At 32.7% G+C, this 17,182-nt stretch overlaps 4 protein-coding genes across 5 annotated transcripts; 2 read left to right on the top strand and 2 right to left on the bottom strand.

Annotated features, from left to right (window-relative positions):
* Window positions 1-3,844: 3,844 nt before the first annotated feature.
* On the top strand, window positions 3,845-4,933 carry LOC108807434 (protein LIGHT-DEPENDENT SHORT HYPOCOTYLS 3). Its single transcript, XM_018579722.2, has one exon. It carries the CDS (start codon window positions 4,016-4,018, stop codon window positions 4,673-4,675), a length of 660 nt encoding a protein of 219 aa, XP_018435224.2. The 5' UTR covers window positions 3,845-4,015; the 3' UTR covers window positions 4,676-4,933.
* A 5,147-nt stretch (window positions 4,934-10,080) lies between these two features.
* On the bottom strand, window positions 10,081-12,707 carry LOC108812902 (cysteine--tRNA ligase, chloroplastic/mitochondrial). Of its 2 annotated transcripts, none has more exons than XM_018585292.2 (9): window positions 12,226-12,707; window positions 12,068-12,131; window positions 11,810-11,971; window positions 11,559-11,729; window positions 11,197-11,478; window positions 10,977-11,102; window positions 10,662-10,865; window positions 10,493-10,594; window positions 10,081-10,431 (listed from the first exon to the last, which is right to left on the bottom strand). In XM_018585292.2, the coding sequence occupies exons 1-9, from the start codon at window positions 12,534-12,536 to the stop codon at window positions 10,198-10,200; spliced, it is 1,656 nt and encodes a 551-aa protein (XP_018440794.2). In that variant the 5' UTR covers window positions 12,537-12,707; the 3' UTR covers window positions 10,081-10,197. The 2 variants fall into 2 exon arrangements, with proteins under 2 accessions (XP_018440794.2, XP_018440795.2); XM_018585293.2 differs by having other exon boundaries at window positions 12,068-12,135; window positions 12,226-12,435.
* A 17-nt stretch (window positions 12,708-12,724) lies between these two features.
* LOC108812903 (GPN-loop GTPase QQT1) lies at window positions 12,725-15,099 on the top strand. The gene is made up of 10 exons (XM_056988922.1): window positions 12,725-12,962; window positions 13,354-13,398; window positions 13,489-13,568; window positions 13,673-13,747; window positions 13,837-13,940; window positions 14,029-14,185; window positions 14,280-14,367; window positions 14,436-14,508; window positions 14,594-14,725; window positions 14,837-15,099. Exons 1-10 carry the CDS (start codon window positions 12,871-12,873, stop codon window positions 14,885-14,887), a joined length of 897 nt encoding a protein of 298 aa, XP_056844902.1. The 5' UTR covers window positions 12,725-12,870; the 3' UTR covers window positions 14,888-15,099.
* Window positions 15,092-16,598, bottom strand: LOC108812904 (transcription factor MYB14). The gene is made up of 3 exons (XM_018585295.2): window positions 16,305-16,598; window positions 16,021-16,150; window positions 15,092-15,663 (listed from the first exon to the last, which is right to left on the bottom strand). Exons 1-3 carry the CDS (start codon window positions 16,435-16,437, stop codon window positions 15,171-15,173), a joined length of 756 nt encoding a protein of 251 aa, XP_018440797.1. The 5' UTR covers window positions 16,438-16,598; the 3' UTR covers window positions 15,092-15,170.
* Window positions 16,599-17,182: the final 584 nt, after the last annotated feature.

Below are 17,182 nucleotides of genomic sequence, written 5' to 3'. Positions count from 1 at the left end.
ATTATAAGATTACAAATTATGAAACTATTATAATTTAAATCCAATTAGATTACATATCGGTTATCCATCAGTTCAATCGGTTAGTCTCGGGTTTTAGTGATTTTTTTTAATATGTATATTTTAAAAACCTAAATTGAATTGTCAGATCTCCGGATTAACCGGTATAATCACAATCGGGTTGAATTTAAAAACACTGATTTAAATGCAAAAATATTTTAAATACACTCTTTAAAAATTACCAAAATATTTGTTAAATTATTAGTGAAATTTTTCATCGTAAAATATTCCACTAAAACAGAAACATTATGTGGGACCTAACATTTATTTTGTAAGTTTTTAAATTAAATACACATTTATACTTTATAGTTAAACCTACATTAAATCACTAATGTTCCTTTCTTTATACTACTATCCATGTTTCCAAACAATATACTTATTTCTTTATACTACTATCAATGTTTCCAAACAATATATTTTTATACTACTATTAATGTTTTCAAACAATACAATAATTAATCTTAGTTATTTTATATATATCATTTTCTCTTTAAAATTTTGTAGAAACGTTATAATTTCATAAATTGCAAAATAATAAACTTTAAAATTTAAGATTACAAATTATGAAACTATTACAATTTAAATCCAATTAGATTACATATCGGTTATCCATCAGTTCAATCGGTTAGTCTCGGGTTTTAGTGATTTTTTAATATGTATATTTTAAAAACCTAAATTGAATTGTCAGATTTCCGGATTAACCGGTATAATCACAATCGGGTTGAATTTAAAAACAGTGTATTTAAATGCAAAAATATTTTAAATACACACTCTTTAAAAATTACCAAAATATTTGTTAAATTATTAGTGAAATTTTTCATCGTAAAATATTCCGCGCTTCCAAAGCGCGGGTCAAAATCTAGTTTCTTTTAATAGTAATAACTATTGCAAGAAACTAGTGTTGGAGTTGCTTTATGTGTATCTCACATTAATTGTACATTAACTCAATTTTTAATTGGTCATTTTCTAAATAAAGGTTAATTGGTTACAATTTAGAATATCCATCCAATGTTTTTGGGTGTCTTAAAATTTTGTCTTTTTCATACTTTGTATTAATCAGAAAATTGAGATCTCTGTTCATGTTTTAGCTTATAATATGAGATTATAATTCATATATTTGTTTTCCATGCGAACAACAACCTGATCGTTTATAAATTTTCATCTTAATATTTTTTAATTCGCATACTTAATTTTTTTAATCAACTTAACTATTTTGCATATCTTAAATTTTTTCAAATTACACTGGATAAAAATTTTGAAAATGCTAATTTTAGAAAAACAATAAGAGTTTTGGAAAAGCAACGAATAGAGTTAGAGTATTCGTTAGTTACATTTTTTATTAAAAAAAAATAGGCATAAAACAATAAAAGAAACATTATCATAAATCCGTTTCAAAAATTTTAATATCAAAAAATAAAAGAAACTGAAAGACAAAAAGAGTTGATAATCAGTGTCCTAACAATTTGAGTACACTAATTAATCCTGATTAAAGCTTAACAATACGTACTGAATAAAGCTTAACCTTACTCTGAACCTTTTATGGAATTAGGATGTATACACAAAACAATAACTTAATTGTTGATCGAGTAGTTCTATCTATGTTGGTTAATGATGTCAGAAAGAGGTAGATAGAAAACTGGATGGATAATATATGCAAAAACTAGACACGAATTGGAATTAGTACGATACAATAATAGAACTCTATAGATAACCACAGGATGTTCTTGTCACTGTTGTCAGTTCTAATATAAAAAGATTGAATTTAATGAAGGGGAAGGGGAAGACCATCCTGTGGTCTAACTTTCTTCATGGTTCTATTGTTATTTATTAATTTCAGTTTCAGGCAAATAAATTTGACTCATCATAAATATTATTGTCTCTAATCAAACAAATATGTATAGATCAAGGTTTGAACAGTTTTTCTCTCTCTAAAATCAGCGTTCCGCCTTCTCACTAGAACACAACCGTTGAGCTTTCGTTCCCGGCCGACGGAGTGGCTTCATTAGCCATCACCGTCGGTCCGGCCTCTGCTTTTCCTTTTTCTGTTATATATTTATGTTTGTATCGTTTTTCTCTTTCGGTGTCGCTTCTCCTCTCGGCGGTCGGCCGTTCTTGACTCCGGCGTTGTGCCTTGTCTTCTCAGGCGAACGGTCGGTTTCTGGTTCCGCGTCGTACGGTACATGCGTGATGACGGTGGCTCTGTTTTGGGACTCTCAAATTTTACGGTTGACGAAAGTGATGGATGTGGGGGCTTTACTTACGGACGAGATCTCGGCTCCCGATGGATTCTCTCCGGTGAAGAAAGCTCAGATGATGAAGAATGGTTACAGCAGTGGCTTGGATGAGAGCTCGAGATTGTCTCGACGAAGCTCTCCGTTCAATTGAGTCCTGGTGAAACATATGGGTGCGGCGACAACATATTCCGGTGAGTCTTGGCAAAACCAATGGCGGTCTTCGTTTCTCCGGTGATGCTGGTCAGCTGGGTCACGATTTGTGACAAGATGACGTGTGTCCGTTGGGGTCTCACACATGGGCGCCTGGTCTTCACTTGGTGCGACGCGTGGCGAGAAGAGCGGTTTGTCTTTCGGTTCTTGGGCTTCGACCCATAGTTTTCTTTTTAGTCTGACCCGTTTGTCTTTGGGCTTTTTGTATACTTGATTTATGGGCTTTGTCCTTTAATAAAATTCCTTTTAGACGGCAAAAAAAAACAAATATGTATAGATCTTTTGTATAATGGTCGCCCTTTTCACATGTCCGAAAGAGGGTTATTTTGGTAAATACAATGAACTGTCAATCAGTTCTACAGTAGATGTAGAAAAAGACCATTAAGATATATTTCTATCATTTTCGAACTTCTGCCTTTGTCCACGCCTAAATGTAATCAGAGAAAATAAATTAATTTTAAAAATTGGTATTTTCATTATTTAAAGTAGAATTTCATATTATTTAAATTTTATAACCAACTAAAGAATATTATATCTTTATCTATTTAATTGAATAATTTTATTTAATAATATTTTATATAATCGAGATAAATTTGTATTTTCTTAATCTACATTATTTTTTTAAAAAAATCCGCTTATATTAAAATATAGGGAGTATTATATGTTTTCATTTTCTGAAATTTAAAAGAGTTCTTAGAACAATAAATCAATTATACAATTCCGGTGCTCCATAAATCCTTCTTCCAGCTCATAAGCTTAATTGATGCATGACGCATTAACTTCTAACATAGCTATTGAAATAAGGGAAACAACGATTAGAGCTCAACCGGAGAAGTTGCTTTAAAAAAAAACTCAACCTGAGAATTTTAAATTTAAATCATGCAGAAATTGGTTTTTGCCGTCGCGTCTCTCAAAAATAACTTTATAAAGCCTTCAATTAGAAATGCAAAACCTAGTTTATATATAGGATAACTATTACTTGCAGTGCTGTTTTGTCATGAAGCCAACCAAAAGTCTGATACAAAATCAGAACAAATTCTATGTAAAAGAGTCTGTAACTCTCTATCTATTTATCATCCATACTAGTTATCCCGTAAACGTTTTCACGAACGTCCAGTTTAGTATATGTCCCAAAAAGGTTATTTAGTTCTTCCGACATCCATTTCGGAATATTACATAAAAGCACCAAACCCGGTATATGAAATAGGGACAAAACAAACAATGTATCAAAAATGTAAAGGGTCTGAAAACTATAGTCTGCTTATCAACTCAACTAATATAAAATATAAGGAGAAGTACATCCGAAAGTTTTGTAATTTTTCTTGTAATAAATATTCTTAATAAAAGAATTAATACACATGATATATATTATATCTTTACAAAGTAACCCTATATCTCCCAACCGCACAAACAAAACTTTTAGCTTCCCCGCATCGACCAAATAAAGATCAAGAATCAAGAAAAATCCGTGCAAGAACCCAATCCATATACAATATCGACCGATCTGTTTAAAAATGGATATGATTCCACAACCGATGGAAGGCTCTTCAGCTTACGTAGGTACCACAAACCTCAGCATCAACGCAAACACCTCGTCCTCCCCCGGAGCCATAGCAGCACAGCCACCTTCTTCCTCCTCTCCATCGGTGAACTCAAGCCGTTACGAGAACCAGAAGAGAAGAGACTGGAACACGTTCGGACAATACTTAAGGAACCACCGTCCACCGCTTTCGCTTTCTCGGTGCAGCGGAGCTCACGTGCTAGAGTTTCTCCGTTACTTGGATCAGTTCGGTAAGACAAAAGTCCACACGCCAGTTTGTCACTTCTACGGCCATCCTAATCCTCCGGCACCGTGTCCTTGTCCTCTCCGACAAGCTTGGGGAAGTCTCGACGCTCTCATCGGTCGTCTTCGAGCTGCTTTTGAAGAGAACGGAGGCAAACCTGAGACTAATCCATTTGGAGCACGTGCCGTTAGACTTTATCTTAGGGAAGTTAGAGATTCGCAGAGCAAAGCTAGAGGTATTAGCTACGAGAAAAAGAAGCGAAAGCGTCCTCTTCCTCCGTTGTTGTCGACTTCTTCTTCTTCCTCCGCCTTAGCTAGCCACCAGCAGTTTCAAATGTTGCCTGGTCCGGGTACTAGTTCTACTACCCAAATATCAAAGTTTGAGAAGTGACTACATATAGCTAAGTATTTTATGTATTATGAAATGTGAATTGCTCTTTTTCTTATATGTTGGTTTTAATTTAGGTTAATGTGTTTAGTTTTTAGCATCTGGGTCGAAGAAGAACCAAGGTTCTTTTGTCACTAGTGTTTGTTGGAGGGTGGGTAGGGTTTCAGTTTTTATTTATTTAATAAAAGAAAATTGTACAAAAATATATAGTCATATAAATGTGTCTGCGTATCTATTAATATCAATTGAATTGGTCGTCTTCTTCACCATCTTTCGGCTTGATCTAGTTTCTTTTTTTTTCTGGGCAACGGCTTTGATCTAGTTCTAGTTCTAAAACAGTTTAGATCAATTTGTGGAGAATATTACGATGATAGATACTATAAATGTTTTATTGATTTTACTTCTTTTGATGCAAAACAGTGGTCGTTGTCTAAAAGTGACAGTGAACTACAAGGGGTCTTTATGGACTTATAGTGGTTGACAGTGACTACACTATCTATTTTAAATTTATGAATTTTCCTCATTAGTTTATCTCTACACCCTAATTGCGGATTGACGATCAAATTGCTGAATAGCTATATAGCATGATTTTGTTTACTAATGTAGGAATCAAAAAAAAAATTGATAAGAAAATTCTGAATAACATAAGAAATCGTAAGTTTTCTATACATGCTATTCCAATGACAATACAAACCCTATCAAATTTATATTTTTTCTTTTGCTTAATGATTTTGTTAGTTCTATGGTCGGGATATTCCTTTTTTGGTTAAGTATGTATAGTAAATATCATTTTTATTTCAGTGAAGGTTTTTGCTATTTTGATCTGTAGTAGGTTTCTGACTTTTTCATAAAAGAAGTGAACTTAATAATATTTATACATAATTTTTTTTCTTACCCTTTCTTTTCCTTTAACTTTATGTTTTTTTCTCCATTCCTCCCGATTGTTCCTGATTATTCCTTATTAAACCATCTCTAACTCACATCTATTTTCATTTCTATATTTTTTTTAAGATAAATAAATTTTATTATAAAATGAATTTATTCTAATATATGCATTTATAATAAATTTCCCTTATTTATAAGAAAAAATATAGAAATTTGCTATTTTCACATTTAAATATAAAGGTAAAAAATAAAAAATTATATATTTTTTCTAAAATAGAAATCTCTATTATAGAGATGTACATTAGAACAAATTCATATTTATAATAGAAGTCTTTATTTGAGAGGAAAATATAGAAATATACACTGGAGATGCTTTTATTCTATCTATCTTATTCTATTTTACCAATCAAAACTTTAGTCAATATATATTTACATATAGGATCACAACAATAGGACCGGCAGATGAGACAATCTTTTTGACAAATTTGAAAATCAGAACAACAGATGTTAAAGCATTTATAGTAACTAAAACCATATAATGTATTATATCTGGTGTTCTAAGGTCCTCAACTTGTGTTCATTTTTTTTTCAAAAAAAAAACTTGCGTTCATTTTTGAAATACATAAAAACTCGAAACAAAAAGAATAAATTTAGAAATTATTTCGCACATTGTGCAGTGTTTGCATCATTCATAAGAGGTAGCGCCAAAGTTCTGTCTCTCACTTGTCTTGTCTCTGTAAAGTTGTTCCTAGCACAGCACTCAAAGACCCCAACCCTTCAACTTTTTTTTGTTTTTTTTTTCGTCAACAACTTCAGCTTTTATTGATTCTTGTCCATTTTAGAATTTTCTCAGTTTATGAAATTCATTTCAAAAGTGAGAAACAATTCTGTAATTATACATTTCAGTTCGCCTAAAGTCTTAAAAATTACAGTTTTAGGATTCATAAATCATGAACTGAAAATGACTCGACTTATTTATAATCTTGTGTGTCATTCAGTTATATTTTTCTTGTGCAAATCTCAATATTACTGTTATAAAAGTTTCAATGAGAGTTTTTTTTTTCAAATGCGAACTTAAATTTAGCTAGTCCTAAATCTACAACATTAACATTTTAAAAAGGTTATGCATCATAAGATAGTCAACATCCCCTATATATTAATCCTGGAACATTGCAACATTGTTTGGTAGCCACGTGTCATCATGAAAATTATTCTGAGGATTGTTAGAGAAATAATTTGGTCCATCTACACATATATTATAGTTTTTATTAAATAACTATTAAATCAATTATTAATATACAAAAGAATATTCTCTATTGTTTCCTTAAATAAAAGCTACGAAACTTCCTAATATGATTGACATATATATTACCATTAATGATTATGAATAATAAAGATTTGATAATAATTTTTTATCCTCTATACTTTTCGTTTAATTTTATTCGTTAAAATAAATTAAACAATCACATTAAGCATATAATAAAAAAATTTATATTTTTTCTTATATGTTGTATTTCGAATTTTTTAAAACGATTATAAATTACTAAAAATGGTACAAGCCTCACATTGAAAATTTTGTGATCAATGGTAACTTTTTTTCAGTTCAGCATATCGTTTTTAATGGGTCTTGAACATTTTTTAATGATTAACTAAATAAATCACGTACATAAAAGAAAGTGTTTTGGTTTAAAAATTGTTGCATACCCAAAATCAGTATGAACCATCGTTACTTTCATTTAAAATTTGGTTACAATAAAAAATATATAGTTGGGAAAAAATTCGAATCCAAATAACCGAACCAAATCCAATCTACAAAATAGTATAGAACTTTAATCAATTTGGTTAGATATCTGAACATGTTTAAAATTTTGGTATCTAAAAACCAGAACCGAACCCGATTCGGACCAAAATATTTTGGGTATCCGAGTATGTTCGAATCAAATTTATATACTTAAATATATTATTTAAAAAAATTAATATCTCAAAGAAATAAACAAAATACTTAAGATGTTTTTAAATTGTCCAAAATATTTAGAAATATATAAAAATAGTAAAAATTATATATTTAAAATAACTAAACATTACTCAAAATGCCAAAATACTGAAAATATCTATTCATTTTCTATCCAAATATTTAAGTTAAACCAATTTTAATGTTAAATTTAAGTATTTTGGTATACATTATTCAAATTTATATGTAACATATTATTTTTATTTTTATGTTTTGAGAAATTTAAAGTATATATGAACTTTAAGTTTTTAAAAAATTAAATGGGTTATCTGAATCTAAAACCAAACCGAACATATAAAGATTCGAACCAAATTTGCAAAGATCCAAACTGAACCAAACCAAACCAAATGATACCTACCCACATGTCATCCCTAATCAAATGTAAAAAAAAATATTGATAACAAAAAAATATATTATTTATTTAGATACAACATATTTAAAAAAAAGTTCACTCCGCGCAAGGCGCGGATTATCATCTAAGTATAGTTTACTTATGGTACCAAAATAAAGTTTCATCTTTGTTTTTTTCGTCATACCGTAAATTTTTAGACATTTTGCTTACTATTTGTAATGATTTAAAACCAACGGTCAATATTTTATACAAAGCTACACTCGACCGACAATCATATATTCCAGTATTCCTTTTACACTCGACCGACAATAGTAATACCATCGAAAATTTGGAAGTCTATACAAGGTTTCTACTTCGAGCTATAACGATGTTTTACACATAAATCATATATGTATGCATGACGTATGAAATAATAACTGGAATGCATTAATGCAACATGTGGTTACATACTGCTTGCATTTTAGTTCATTTCTCCAACCTAAAATAAGCTTTGCTACAGTTACATAGCGCAATTAAATGGCTCTAGTGTGATCGACATGAAAAAACCCATCACTTATAACAAATACTAGATCATGACCCGCTCGACCGAGCGGGAGTCAATTTTTTTTTTATCTTTGTTTTTACTAAATGTTATACATGATCGCAATGTGTAGTAATATAAAATTTTGATAAACAACAATGTGTACTAATGTGTTTAAATAAGCAATGTGTTTAATTACTAAATTTGATTTTTAAAATTTATGACAACGTAAAGTAGATTTTTTCTATATTATTTAAAATATATAGTGCTATATATTTTGTATTTTCAACATTTATCATACAAAACTTACATTGGGGTATTATTTTATATGAAAATATGTGTAACATAATATATTTATATATTATATAAACATATGCACATCCGCACGGGTTTTATTTTTAAAATGTATTCTATATTGTTTAGTTTTATGTAGTATCGAGTTTGTATAATTAAATTTTATGTTTAAAGAACAATATCAAAACTGTCTTTCATATGTAAAAATAACACTTTGCAAGCGCGAGTTGTGTCTTTTTATTGTAACACAAAATTTTATATAAAACTTATGTTTTTGGTACATTACGAAATTTAATTTTTAAAAATAATTATTACGTAATTTCAAAGTAAATTTTATCTCTGAGGTCTAATATATTTTGTGTGTAATGGTTTAAAGCATTTTCGATATATATTATATTTCAGTTTGGTTTGTTTTTAGTATTATTGTATAAGTATAATACTATACAATATTACTATATTCTAAATAATATATGAAGCTATGTGTTATTTTTTTTAGAAAGTAGATTAGATAAGATATGATGTCCATTTTTAAAAATCCATCTAAAAAAAGTTGTAATGTTCCAATTTTAATAAGATAGATAGACATAGACTTCAATTCATTTCATCTAATGAGAATGTTCACCAGCAGTAACACTCAACTACGAGAATATATTTTGTAGATTTAATGTGGATTGGGAGTGATCACTATGATTAGGCCTTTCGACATTACTTTAGATACAGAATCATGGCATTTCCATATATGGTTAGAACAAAAAGAAAGTGTTCTAAAAAAAAAGAATCAACACACCCATTTAATTATTATTATCACCATTACATAAGTCCCATCACAATAATAAGGATTTTTGGACTGATACGAATATTTCAACTTTAAATATATCGAGGAGACAATCGACATTGAAATGAGGGACCCCGAGTTTCCACATGATTCTCTTGTTTCATCAGTACTCACCTCAAACCTATATTTAGTGAAACCTACCCCCGTGAGGCTCCACCACATGCATAATCCAAAGTTTAAATCTCTTGCTATCTTATGTCAAAAAACAAGATTTTGTACCAAAACTAAAGTCTAAAACAAACAAAAAAATTGGCAACAACAAACCATTTCCATTATCTTTTCTTTTTCAAGTTCAATACACACCCCAACTGAATTCAAATACTCGTAAAACGTTTGTAATTTATACATACATCTACACAATTAAATGTATAGGTATACCAATAAAAATATATAAATATATGTTTTTTTTTGCTTAAAAAATATATGTTAAGAAAATAAACAATGAACTTTCATTGATTACCGAGCATAGCCATCGCTGCATTCCAACAACAAAAAAGAAAAGGAAAACAAGAATCCAATGTTACTCTTTATAATCTTAGTCGAAATCAACAAAAATGATACAAAAATTACATAGAACCCCACTAAAACAAAAAAGAATAGAGATTATAGTATATAGTTTTGAAAGCGCTCAAGTTGTAGTTGAAGGTTCTTGAAGGGCGAGAGGAATGGCTGGTCTCCAAGTTGTTCCCTCAGGACTATCCATCAAAGCGATCCCAACACTTGCCAACTCTTTCCTAATTGCATCAGATCTTTCGTATTCTTTATTCTTCCTTGCGTCTGTCCTCTCCTTCACTCTCTGCAACACATCTTCCTCATTCAGTCCAGCTCGCTTTAGTGCCTTCTCTTTTAGCTGCTCAAGAACCTGACAACAGAACATTTCAATGCAAAACATAAAAGGAAGGATCAAAATTGGGAAGCTATACCTCTGAGTAACTCGTGGGCATAAGCCCTAATATAGTAAGAACTTCTCTGACTGTTGTCTCTAGAGCCTTAAGTGACTCTTCTCTTCTCGGTTGCTTTTTCCCCTGAAAATAAAAAATCATCACTGCTTTACACCTAGCTATACCCATTAATTGGTTTCTTTTTATTTACCTTTCGGGTGTGAATGAGATCGTTGATGGTTTTCAGTGGTTCCGACATTGCAGCCAGAGTTACGGGTGTGAGAAGATCATCAGACATCGAGGCAACAAATTCACTACGGAATGTGTTGATGCTTGTCAAAGTGTCTGAAGGAACAGAACCATTGTCAAACGTTGAATCTTTCTCGCCTAAAACGCTTTCACAGTCGTGTAACGTCTGTCAATAAAAACAAATGAGCATCTTCAAAAGGATTGTACTGAAGAACAACATATCATCATTAAGCATCATGGACTTAAAGAAGGATGTAACCTAAGCCAGGGGGATTACCTGATAAATATAAAAAACACGTTCAGAAGCACTCTCGAGGAGGAAGTCAGAGTAATTGATAGGAGAACGGTAATGAGTTCCCATTAGAAAAAGCCTCAGAGCTAAAGGATGATAAAGCTCTATAACCTGCAATGTCAAAAACACAGAGATTTAGTCATAAATGTTTGTACTTGGAAAAGGAAAAAAGGTTAAAACCTTGAATAATTCTTTCTTTTTTAACCTGTCTGATTGTGAAGAAATTCCCCAAAGATTTAGACATCTTCTCAGAGTCAACAGTAACAAAACCATTATGGATCCAATAGCTGATGTTGCTGGAATCACAAGCAGCACAGCTCTGAGCAATTTCATTTTCATGGTGAGGGAAGACAAGATCCATTCCTCCACCGTGTATGTCAAAACTAAAGCCTAGATAAGCCGCACTCATGGCGCTGCATTCTATGTGCCAACCAGGCCTTCCTCTTCCCCAGGGGCTCTCCCAAAAGACTTCCCCTTCTTTTGCACTCTGCCAAATATATATATATACTCAAAACTATTCTAAAAAAAACTTAAAACAAGAAAGTCATGTAGAGATAAAACGCGTACCTTCCAGAGAGCAAAATCTGCAGGATGTCTCTTCCTTGTGTCAACCGCCACTCTCTCACCTGCACGGTTGTCTTCTAACTTTCTCCCAGACAATTTACCGTACGTTGGAAACTTGTCGACTGAGAAGTATACGTCTCCATCAACTTCGTAGGCATAGCCATTATCAATAATCTGATCATCACATATGAACGAAAGCAAAAATAAAAAAATGAACAACAAGGAGCTAGAGAGGAAGTAAAAAAAAGAAAAACCTGGTTGATGAGGTGGATGATGTGAGGTATGTGATCAGAGACGCGGGGCTGGACAGAAGGATCTAAACATTGAAGCAGTTCCATGTCTCGATTAAACTCCTCACAGAACCGTCTGCTCAAACTGATTGGGTCTTCCCCCAACTCATTTGCTCTCGCAATTATCTACCACAAAAAAAAATAAAAAAAATCGAAACTTTAAGTTGAAGCAAAGAAGAGTTAGGTCTGATATGATAATTGAACATCATTGGTGTCACACACCTTATCATCAACATCGGTGAAGTTTCGGACATAAGACACTTGGTAGCCTAGATGCTTAAGGTACCTGCCTAATCCCCAAAATATCAAAAAAAATTAAAAAGATGAAAACTTTGACATTAAAGTTTGAAGCTTTTACTTTTGTCTTAGAAGTAGATTACCTGAAGAGAACGTCGAAGGTGACGTAGACGCGAGCGTGTCCAATGTGGCTGAGATCATAAGCAGTGACGCCGCAAACGTACATCCCAACTTGGCCTTCCACCTTGGGTTTGAACACCTCTTTCTTCCTGCTCATTGTGTTGTGCAGCCAAAGCTCCTTCGAATCTCCATTGTTTGTTGAAGAGAGAGGGGTGAAAGAGCGACGGGGTTGAGTTAGCTTTCCGGGTGGTCTGAGAGGGAGTTGGATTCTGAGACGGGAAGGGAGTCCAATTGGTCTACATGATTTGAACAGATTCAGAAGAGAAGCAGCCATTTGGTGGATTGATGGAGGGAGGGAGACGATAAGCTCTCGTCTGCCAAGAAGAAGAAATTCGGATAGCAAAAAGCGGCGAGAGAGAGAGAGAGAGAGAGAGAGACAGAACCTCTGAAACAAAATAACGGTTTGCGTAAACCGGTTTCTGACCCGGTTCGGTTTAAGCTTTGTGATGTATGCCGTAAAAAATTGGGGGGGTTTGATAAATAAATCTGAGTACACCAGAAACTTCGAGTTTACCCTAAAAGACGATTTGCTTTGTATCAACCAAACCAAACCATCATCTCAGTTTCTCTGTAAAAACTCTTTGTGACTTGTTCCGCGAGACCTAAATATGGTGTTTGGACAGATAGTGATAGGTCCACCTGGATCAGGCAAGACTACTTACTGCAATGGCATGTCTCAGTTCCTCTCTCTTATCGGCAGGTAACTAAAAAGAGAAGCTTGCTCCTTTTATTTTTTTTTAGCTGTTAATTCTGGGAGTGTTGATATTGGTTGTTTCTCTCTGTCTCTAGCTTTGCAGATTTCATAAAGTTCCAAACTTTAGTTTATGTGAGTTGTCCACTAGGCAAAAAAAATTGGTTGTTTCTCTATGTCTAGCTTTGTGGAATTCATAAAGTTCCAAACTTTATGTTCATGTGAGTGTCAATTAGGTTGTTTCTCTGTCTCTCTGGCTTTGGTAGAATTAACAGTTTCTAGGAATGTCAAATACGAGAAACTTGAGCTAAGAGTCATATATGTCTTTGTTTTGCAAGAGAGAGATTCGTGAAGAACTCTCTGAAACTATATTCTCTCTTTTCTTTTTATTCCTTTGCAGGAAGGTTGCTGTTGTTAATCTGGATCCTGCAAACGATGCATTGCCGTATCCTTTTTTTTTAAATGCCCAACACTATGTAGAAATTAGTGAATAGCCATGGTGTGCCAGTGTTGTTTCCTGACATTGGTCTTTTAGGTATGAGTGTGCTGTGAATATAGAAGAACTTATTAAGTTAGAAGTTGTTATGTCTGAATCTTCACTTGGTCCTAATGGAGGTAAACTTTTGCTTGCCATGCCAATGCCATCTTTGGTTTTTCCTCTTCTTCTTCTTATTGACAAATTGTCTCAAATTAACGAAAGCTTTTTTCTCTCGAAATAGGTCTGCTACACTGTATGGAATACTTGGAGAAGAACATTGACTGGCTAGAAGCTAAACTAGAGCCTCTTTCCAAGGGTTAGCCCCACACCTCAATTCAAGTACCCTATTTGTTCCATTAATATCTACTAACTAAAATAACGTTTTTTTATTTATTTTGGGGGCAGACCATTACTTTCTCTTTGATTTTCCTGGCCAAGTGGAACTCTTCTTCAATCATGACAGTACCAAGAAGGTTCTCACCAAGCTGACCAAATCCTTGAACCTTAGAGTATGTTCTTTTTCCCGTTTATTATTTATTGTTACCAATAAGAGTCTATACATGTTGATTAAACTCTCCTTTTTGTTTCTTCTTGCAGCTAACGGCTGTGCAACTAATTGATTCCGTTCTATGTAGTGACCCTGGGAACTATGTAAGCGCTTTGCTTCTCTCTTTATCCACTATGCTTCATATGGAGCTCCCCCATATCAATGTCTTGTCTAAAATCGATCTCATTGGAAACTACGGCAAGCTAGGTATTAATCAAGATCTTGTCTTTCTCTCATAACATCCATTTTTCAAAGTTATTAAACTCAGTAACTAAAAATACCTTCTTTGTGTGTCATGTAGCTTTCGGTTTAGATTTCTATACCGATGTTCAAGACTTGTCATACTTGCAGCAGTATCTTAATCAAGATCCTCGCTCTGCCAAGTACAGGTTGGTACCAAGAATAATCAATAATTGCTCGAGTAAGATTATGAGTTGGATATTTTCTTTGGTTGCAGGAAACTAACGAGTGAGCTGTGCAGTGTGGTTGAAGATTACGGTCTTGTTAGTTTTACAACCTTGGATATTCAGGTCTGCTCTCTCTCTCTCTCTCTCTCCTCTGCAACTCTCTTGAAGCATCATCTCTCGATGTTGAGTGGTTTTGGTTTTTTTGCAGGATAAAGAAAGTGTTGGTGATCTGGTGAAGCTCATTGATAAGAGCAATGGTTACATATTTGCGGGCATTGATGCAAGTGTGGTTGAATACAGCAAGATTTCAGTTCGTCAAACTGATTGGGAATATAACAGATATCCTTTTTTATTAGCTTTATAAATATTCTTCTATCAAGTGCTCGTTGAGTTTAGTTTTTGATGTTTTACAACAAAGCAGAGTTGTTTTTCTTTAACGAGAGTCTTCACAGTTGCTGCCGTGCAAGAGAAGTACATGGAAGACGAGGACATAGAAGACTGAAGACAAAGATTTGCTAAGGAGAAGAGGAATCATTTGATGATCTATGAACCAAACAGTGCATGCAACGGTTTGTATGAACCGCTTTTTGTTTTTTGGGGTTCGGTTTAAGTCCAACAACGTTAGTTACATAACTTACTGGTTTGTTACATTTCACTGAAATTGACAAATATATATTTGATAACTCGCTAGTTTATAGAGAGAATGTTTACTGATGATGAGGTTTAAATTTATTCATCTGGTTTACAAAAAAGACTTTCAAGTCTTAAAACAGAAACAACACAAATCAAAACCAGAACTCGGTTATGTCAGAAAGTTCCTCAATCCTACGACTACTATTAAAAAGCTGAAACCAAAACTCCATGTCGTCGCCATACAGCTTCGAATTATTATAACTAAATTTGTTACTGTTCATATCTAGCAATCCTTCCCAATCATCTATCTTCTTCTCATTATTACTGGAATTATCTACATATACCACGTCTGACCAACAACTCGCACCAACCAATGCAGACTTATTCTCGTACGACATCATATCGTCCTTGTTATTGTTTGACATCTCAAATGTTGTGATACCATTAGAAACCTGTTGTAGAGAGGTTGTGTCGACAAGTACAGATTCTTTGTCTTTGTTTGTGATCTCGTTGTTTCCGTTAATGTCTTTGTTGTCTCCGCCATTGTTTTGGTTTTTGTTGAGTCTTTTCTTCAAATGAGTGTGCCAAACATTTTTTATTTCGTTGTCGGTTCGTCCTGGCAATTTTGCAGCAATCACAGACCATCTACGTTTATAACAAACAAACAAAACTAAACACGATGAGAAAAGGTGTCTTACATATTATATATACTAAATACTAATATAGTATGGATTTAATCAAACTGTTACTTAAATATTTTTTTCAAAGCATAAAACATGGAGATGCATAGAAGAAGACAACAAACCAAAAGCTAATATATGGCATATGCATCGAGGTGAATATCACGCTTAAACCGAACAAAATTTGCAAAGTTGAAAAGTAAAAGAGAGTTGACGTAATTGTAAAGCCAAATCATTGAACCCTAAAACTTTCTTAATCCTCCTTTAAGAAGTCGTTGAACATATTGATGAATAATTTTCTTTAGACAGAAGGAAGATACACCTGTTGCCCAGGACTTCGTGTAGATTGATGATGGTTTGTTCTTCTTTAGGAGTGAAATTGCCACGTTTGATGCCTGGCCTCAGATAATTGATCCAACGAAGTCTGCAACTCTTTCCACATCTGAGTAGACCTAAAATGTTCCACAAAAACAATTGTTTCCTCTTATATTAAATTTAAGTTCAAAAAAAAAAATGTTCCACAAAAATAACAGATCAAAAATTATTGATTTGAGATCAAAGATATACATATACTCAGAGAGTAATATACAAAAAGTTGAAAATCACCAGCGAGTTTGGGAAGAGCTCGCCAATTAGAGTGACCATAGAGATGAATGTGATTGATCAAGATTTGATCTTCTGCAGGAGTCCATGGTCCTCTCTTCATCCCCATTTTCTCACAACATGGTGCTCTTCCCATTTTCCCCCGTTGCACTCTCAAGAAAATGAAACTACAAATAAATAAGTTTTATTCTTCAGCTGAGTAAAATGATTTTGAAGGACATGTATTGGATAGGTGTGGAGTTATATGAGAGCTACAGAAGCCAAATGTTTGAAGGAAGCATGCGATGTAGAGTAGAGGTTTTGTCTGTTTATTGTTATATAGGCATAGAATATTATAAATAGTTTAAGTTTTTTTTTTCTTTTTTTTTGAACACATAATAGTTTAAGTTTATTACGGTGCAACCGTGGGACAACTCCAAGTTGAAATTTTCTCATATATATATTTGATTCCCATGTACAGTCCAAATTTCCAACTTTTTACATGTATTTAATAATTTTAATCTCTTGATGAGGTCCATACAATAGTAGGAGGTTTGTCCATACAAATAATCCTTAAACTAGCAATTTAATTACAATTAATGCCACTAAAACTAACTAAAATATAATTTACAAAAAAGTTTCCTTACAGAATATACAATCAGTTAATTTTATATATGGTCATCATTAATGATTGTTTCAAATAATATAGTTTAACAAAATATACTTTAATGTAAAAAAATAATTAAGTTTACCCGTAATTAGTTGTATATGTATATACATATATTAATACAAAAAATAAGATATAAAACAATATAAAATCATTTTTACAATTTCATAAATATTAAATATATCAATTTTCCATGTCCACAAATAAGTATTCCATTTATATTATATATAATGAC

This window comes from Raphanus sativus, chromosome 6, assembly GCF_000801105.2.
Source record: "Raphanus sativus cultivar WK10039 chromosome 6, ASM80110v3, whole genome shotgun sequence".
Classification (NCBI taxonomy): Eukaryota; Viridiplantae; Streptophyta; class Magnoliopsida; order Brassicales; family Brassicaceae; genus Raphanus; species Raphanus sativus.
The sequence above is the reverse complement of the archived record's forward strand: the minus strand, read 5'-3'. Positions and strand labels throughout refer to the sequence as shown.

Excerpts from the sequence above, each read along its gene's own strand:
- LOC108807434 (XM_018579722.2), top strand. The coding sequence starts at position 4,016 with ATGGATATGATTCCACAACCGATGGAAGGCTCTTCAGCTTACGTAGGT.
- LOC108812902 (XM_018585292.2), bottom strand. The coding sequence starts at position 12,536 with ATGGCTGCTTCTCTTCTGAATCTGTTCAAATCATGTAGACCAATTGGA. Across the intron at positions 11,730-11,809 it reads TCATCCACCTCATCAACCAG|ATTATTGATAATGGCTATGC; the intron begins GTTTTTCTTTTT and ends TGTGATGATCAG. Across the intron at positions 10,866-10,976 it reads GTGTTTTTTATATTTATCAG|ACGTTACACGACTGTGAAAG; the intron begins GTAATCCCCCTG and ends TTTTATTGACAG.
- LOC108812903 (XM_056988922.1), top strand. The coding sequence starts at position 12,871 with ATGGTGTTTGGACAGATAGTGATAGGTCCACCTGGATCAGGCAAGACT. Across the intron at positions 13,748-13,836 it reads ACTAGAGCCTCTTTCCAAGG|ACCATTACTTTCTCTTTGAT; the intron begins GTTAGCCCCACA and ends TTTTGGGGGCAG. Across the intron at positions 14,726-14,836 it reads CTGATTGGGAATATAACAGA|GTTGCTGCCGTGCAAGAGAA; the intron begins TATCCTTTTTTA and ends AGAGTCTTCACA.
- LOC108812904 (XM_018585295.2), bottom strand. The coding sequence starts at position 16,437 with ATGGGAAGAGCACCATGTTGTGAGAAAATGGGGATGAAGAGAGGACCA. Across the intron at positions 16,151-16,304 it reads AGCTCTTCCCAAACTCGCTG|GTCTACTCAGATGTGGAAAG; the intron begins GTGATTTTCAAC and ends GGAACATTTTAG. Across the intron at positions 15,664-16,020 it reads CACGAAGTCCTGGGCAACAG|ATGGTCTGTGATTGCTGCAA; the intron begins GTGTATCTTCCT and ends TTATAAACGTAG.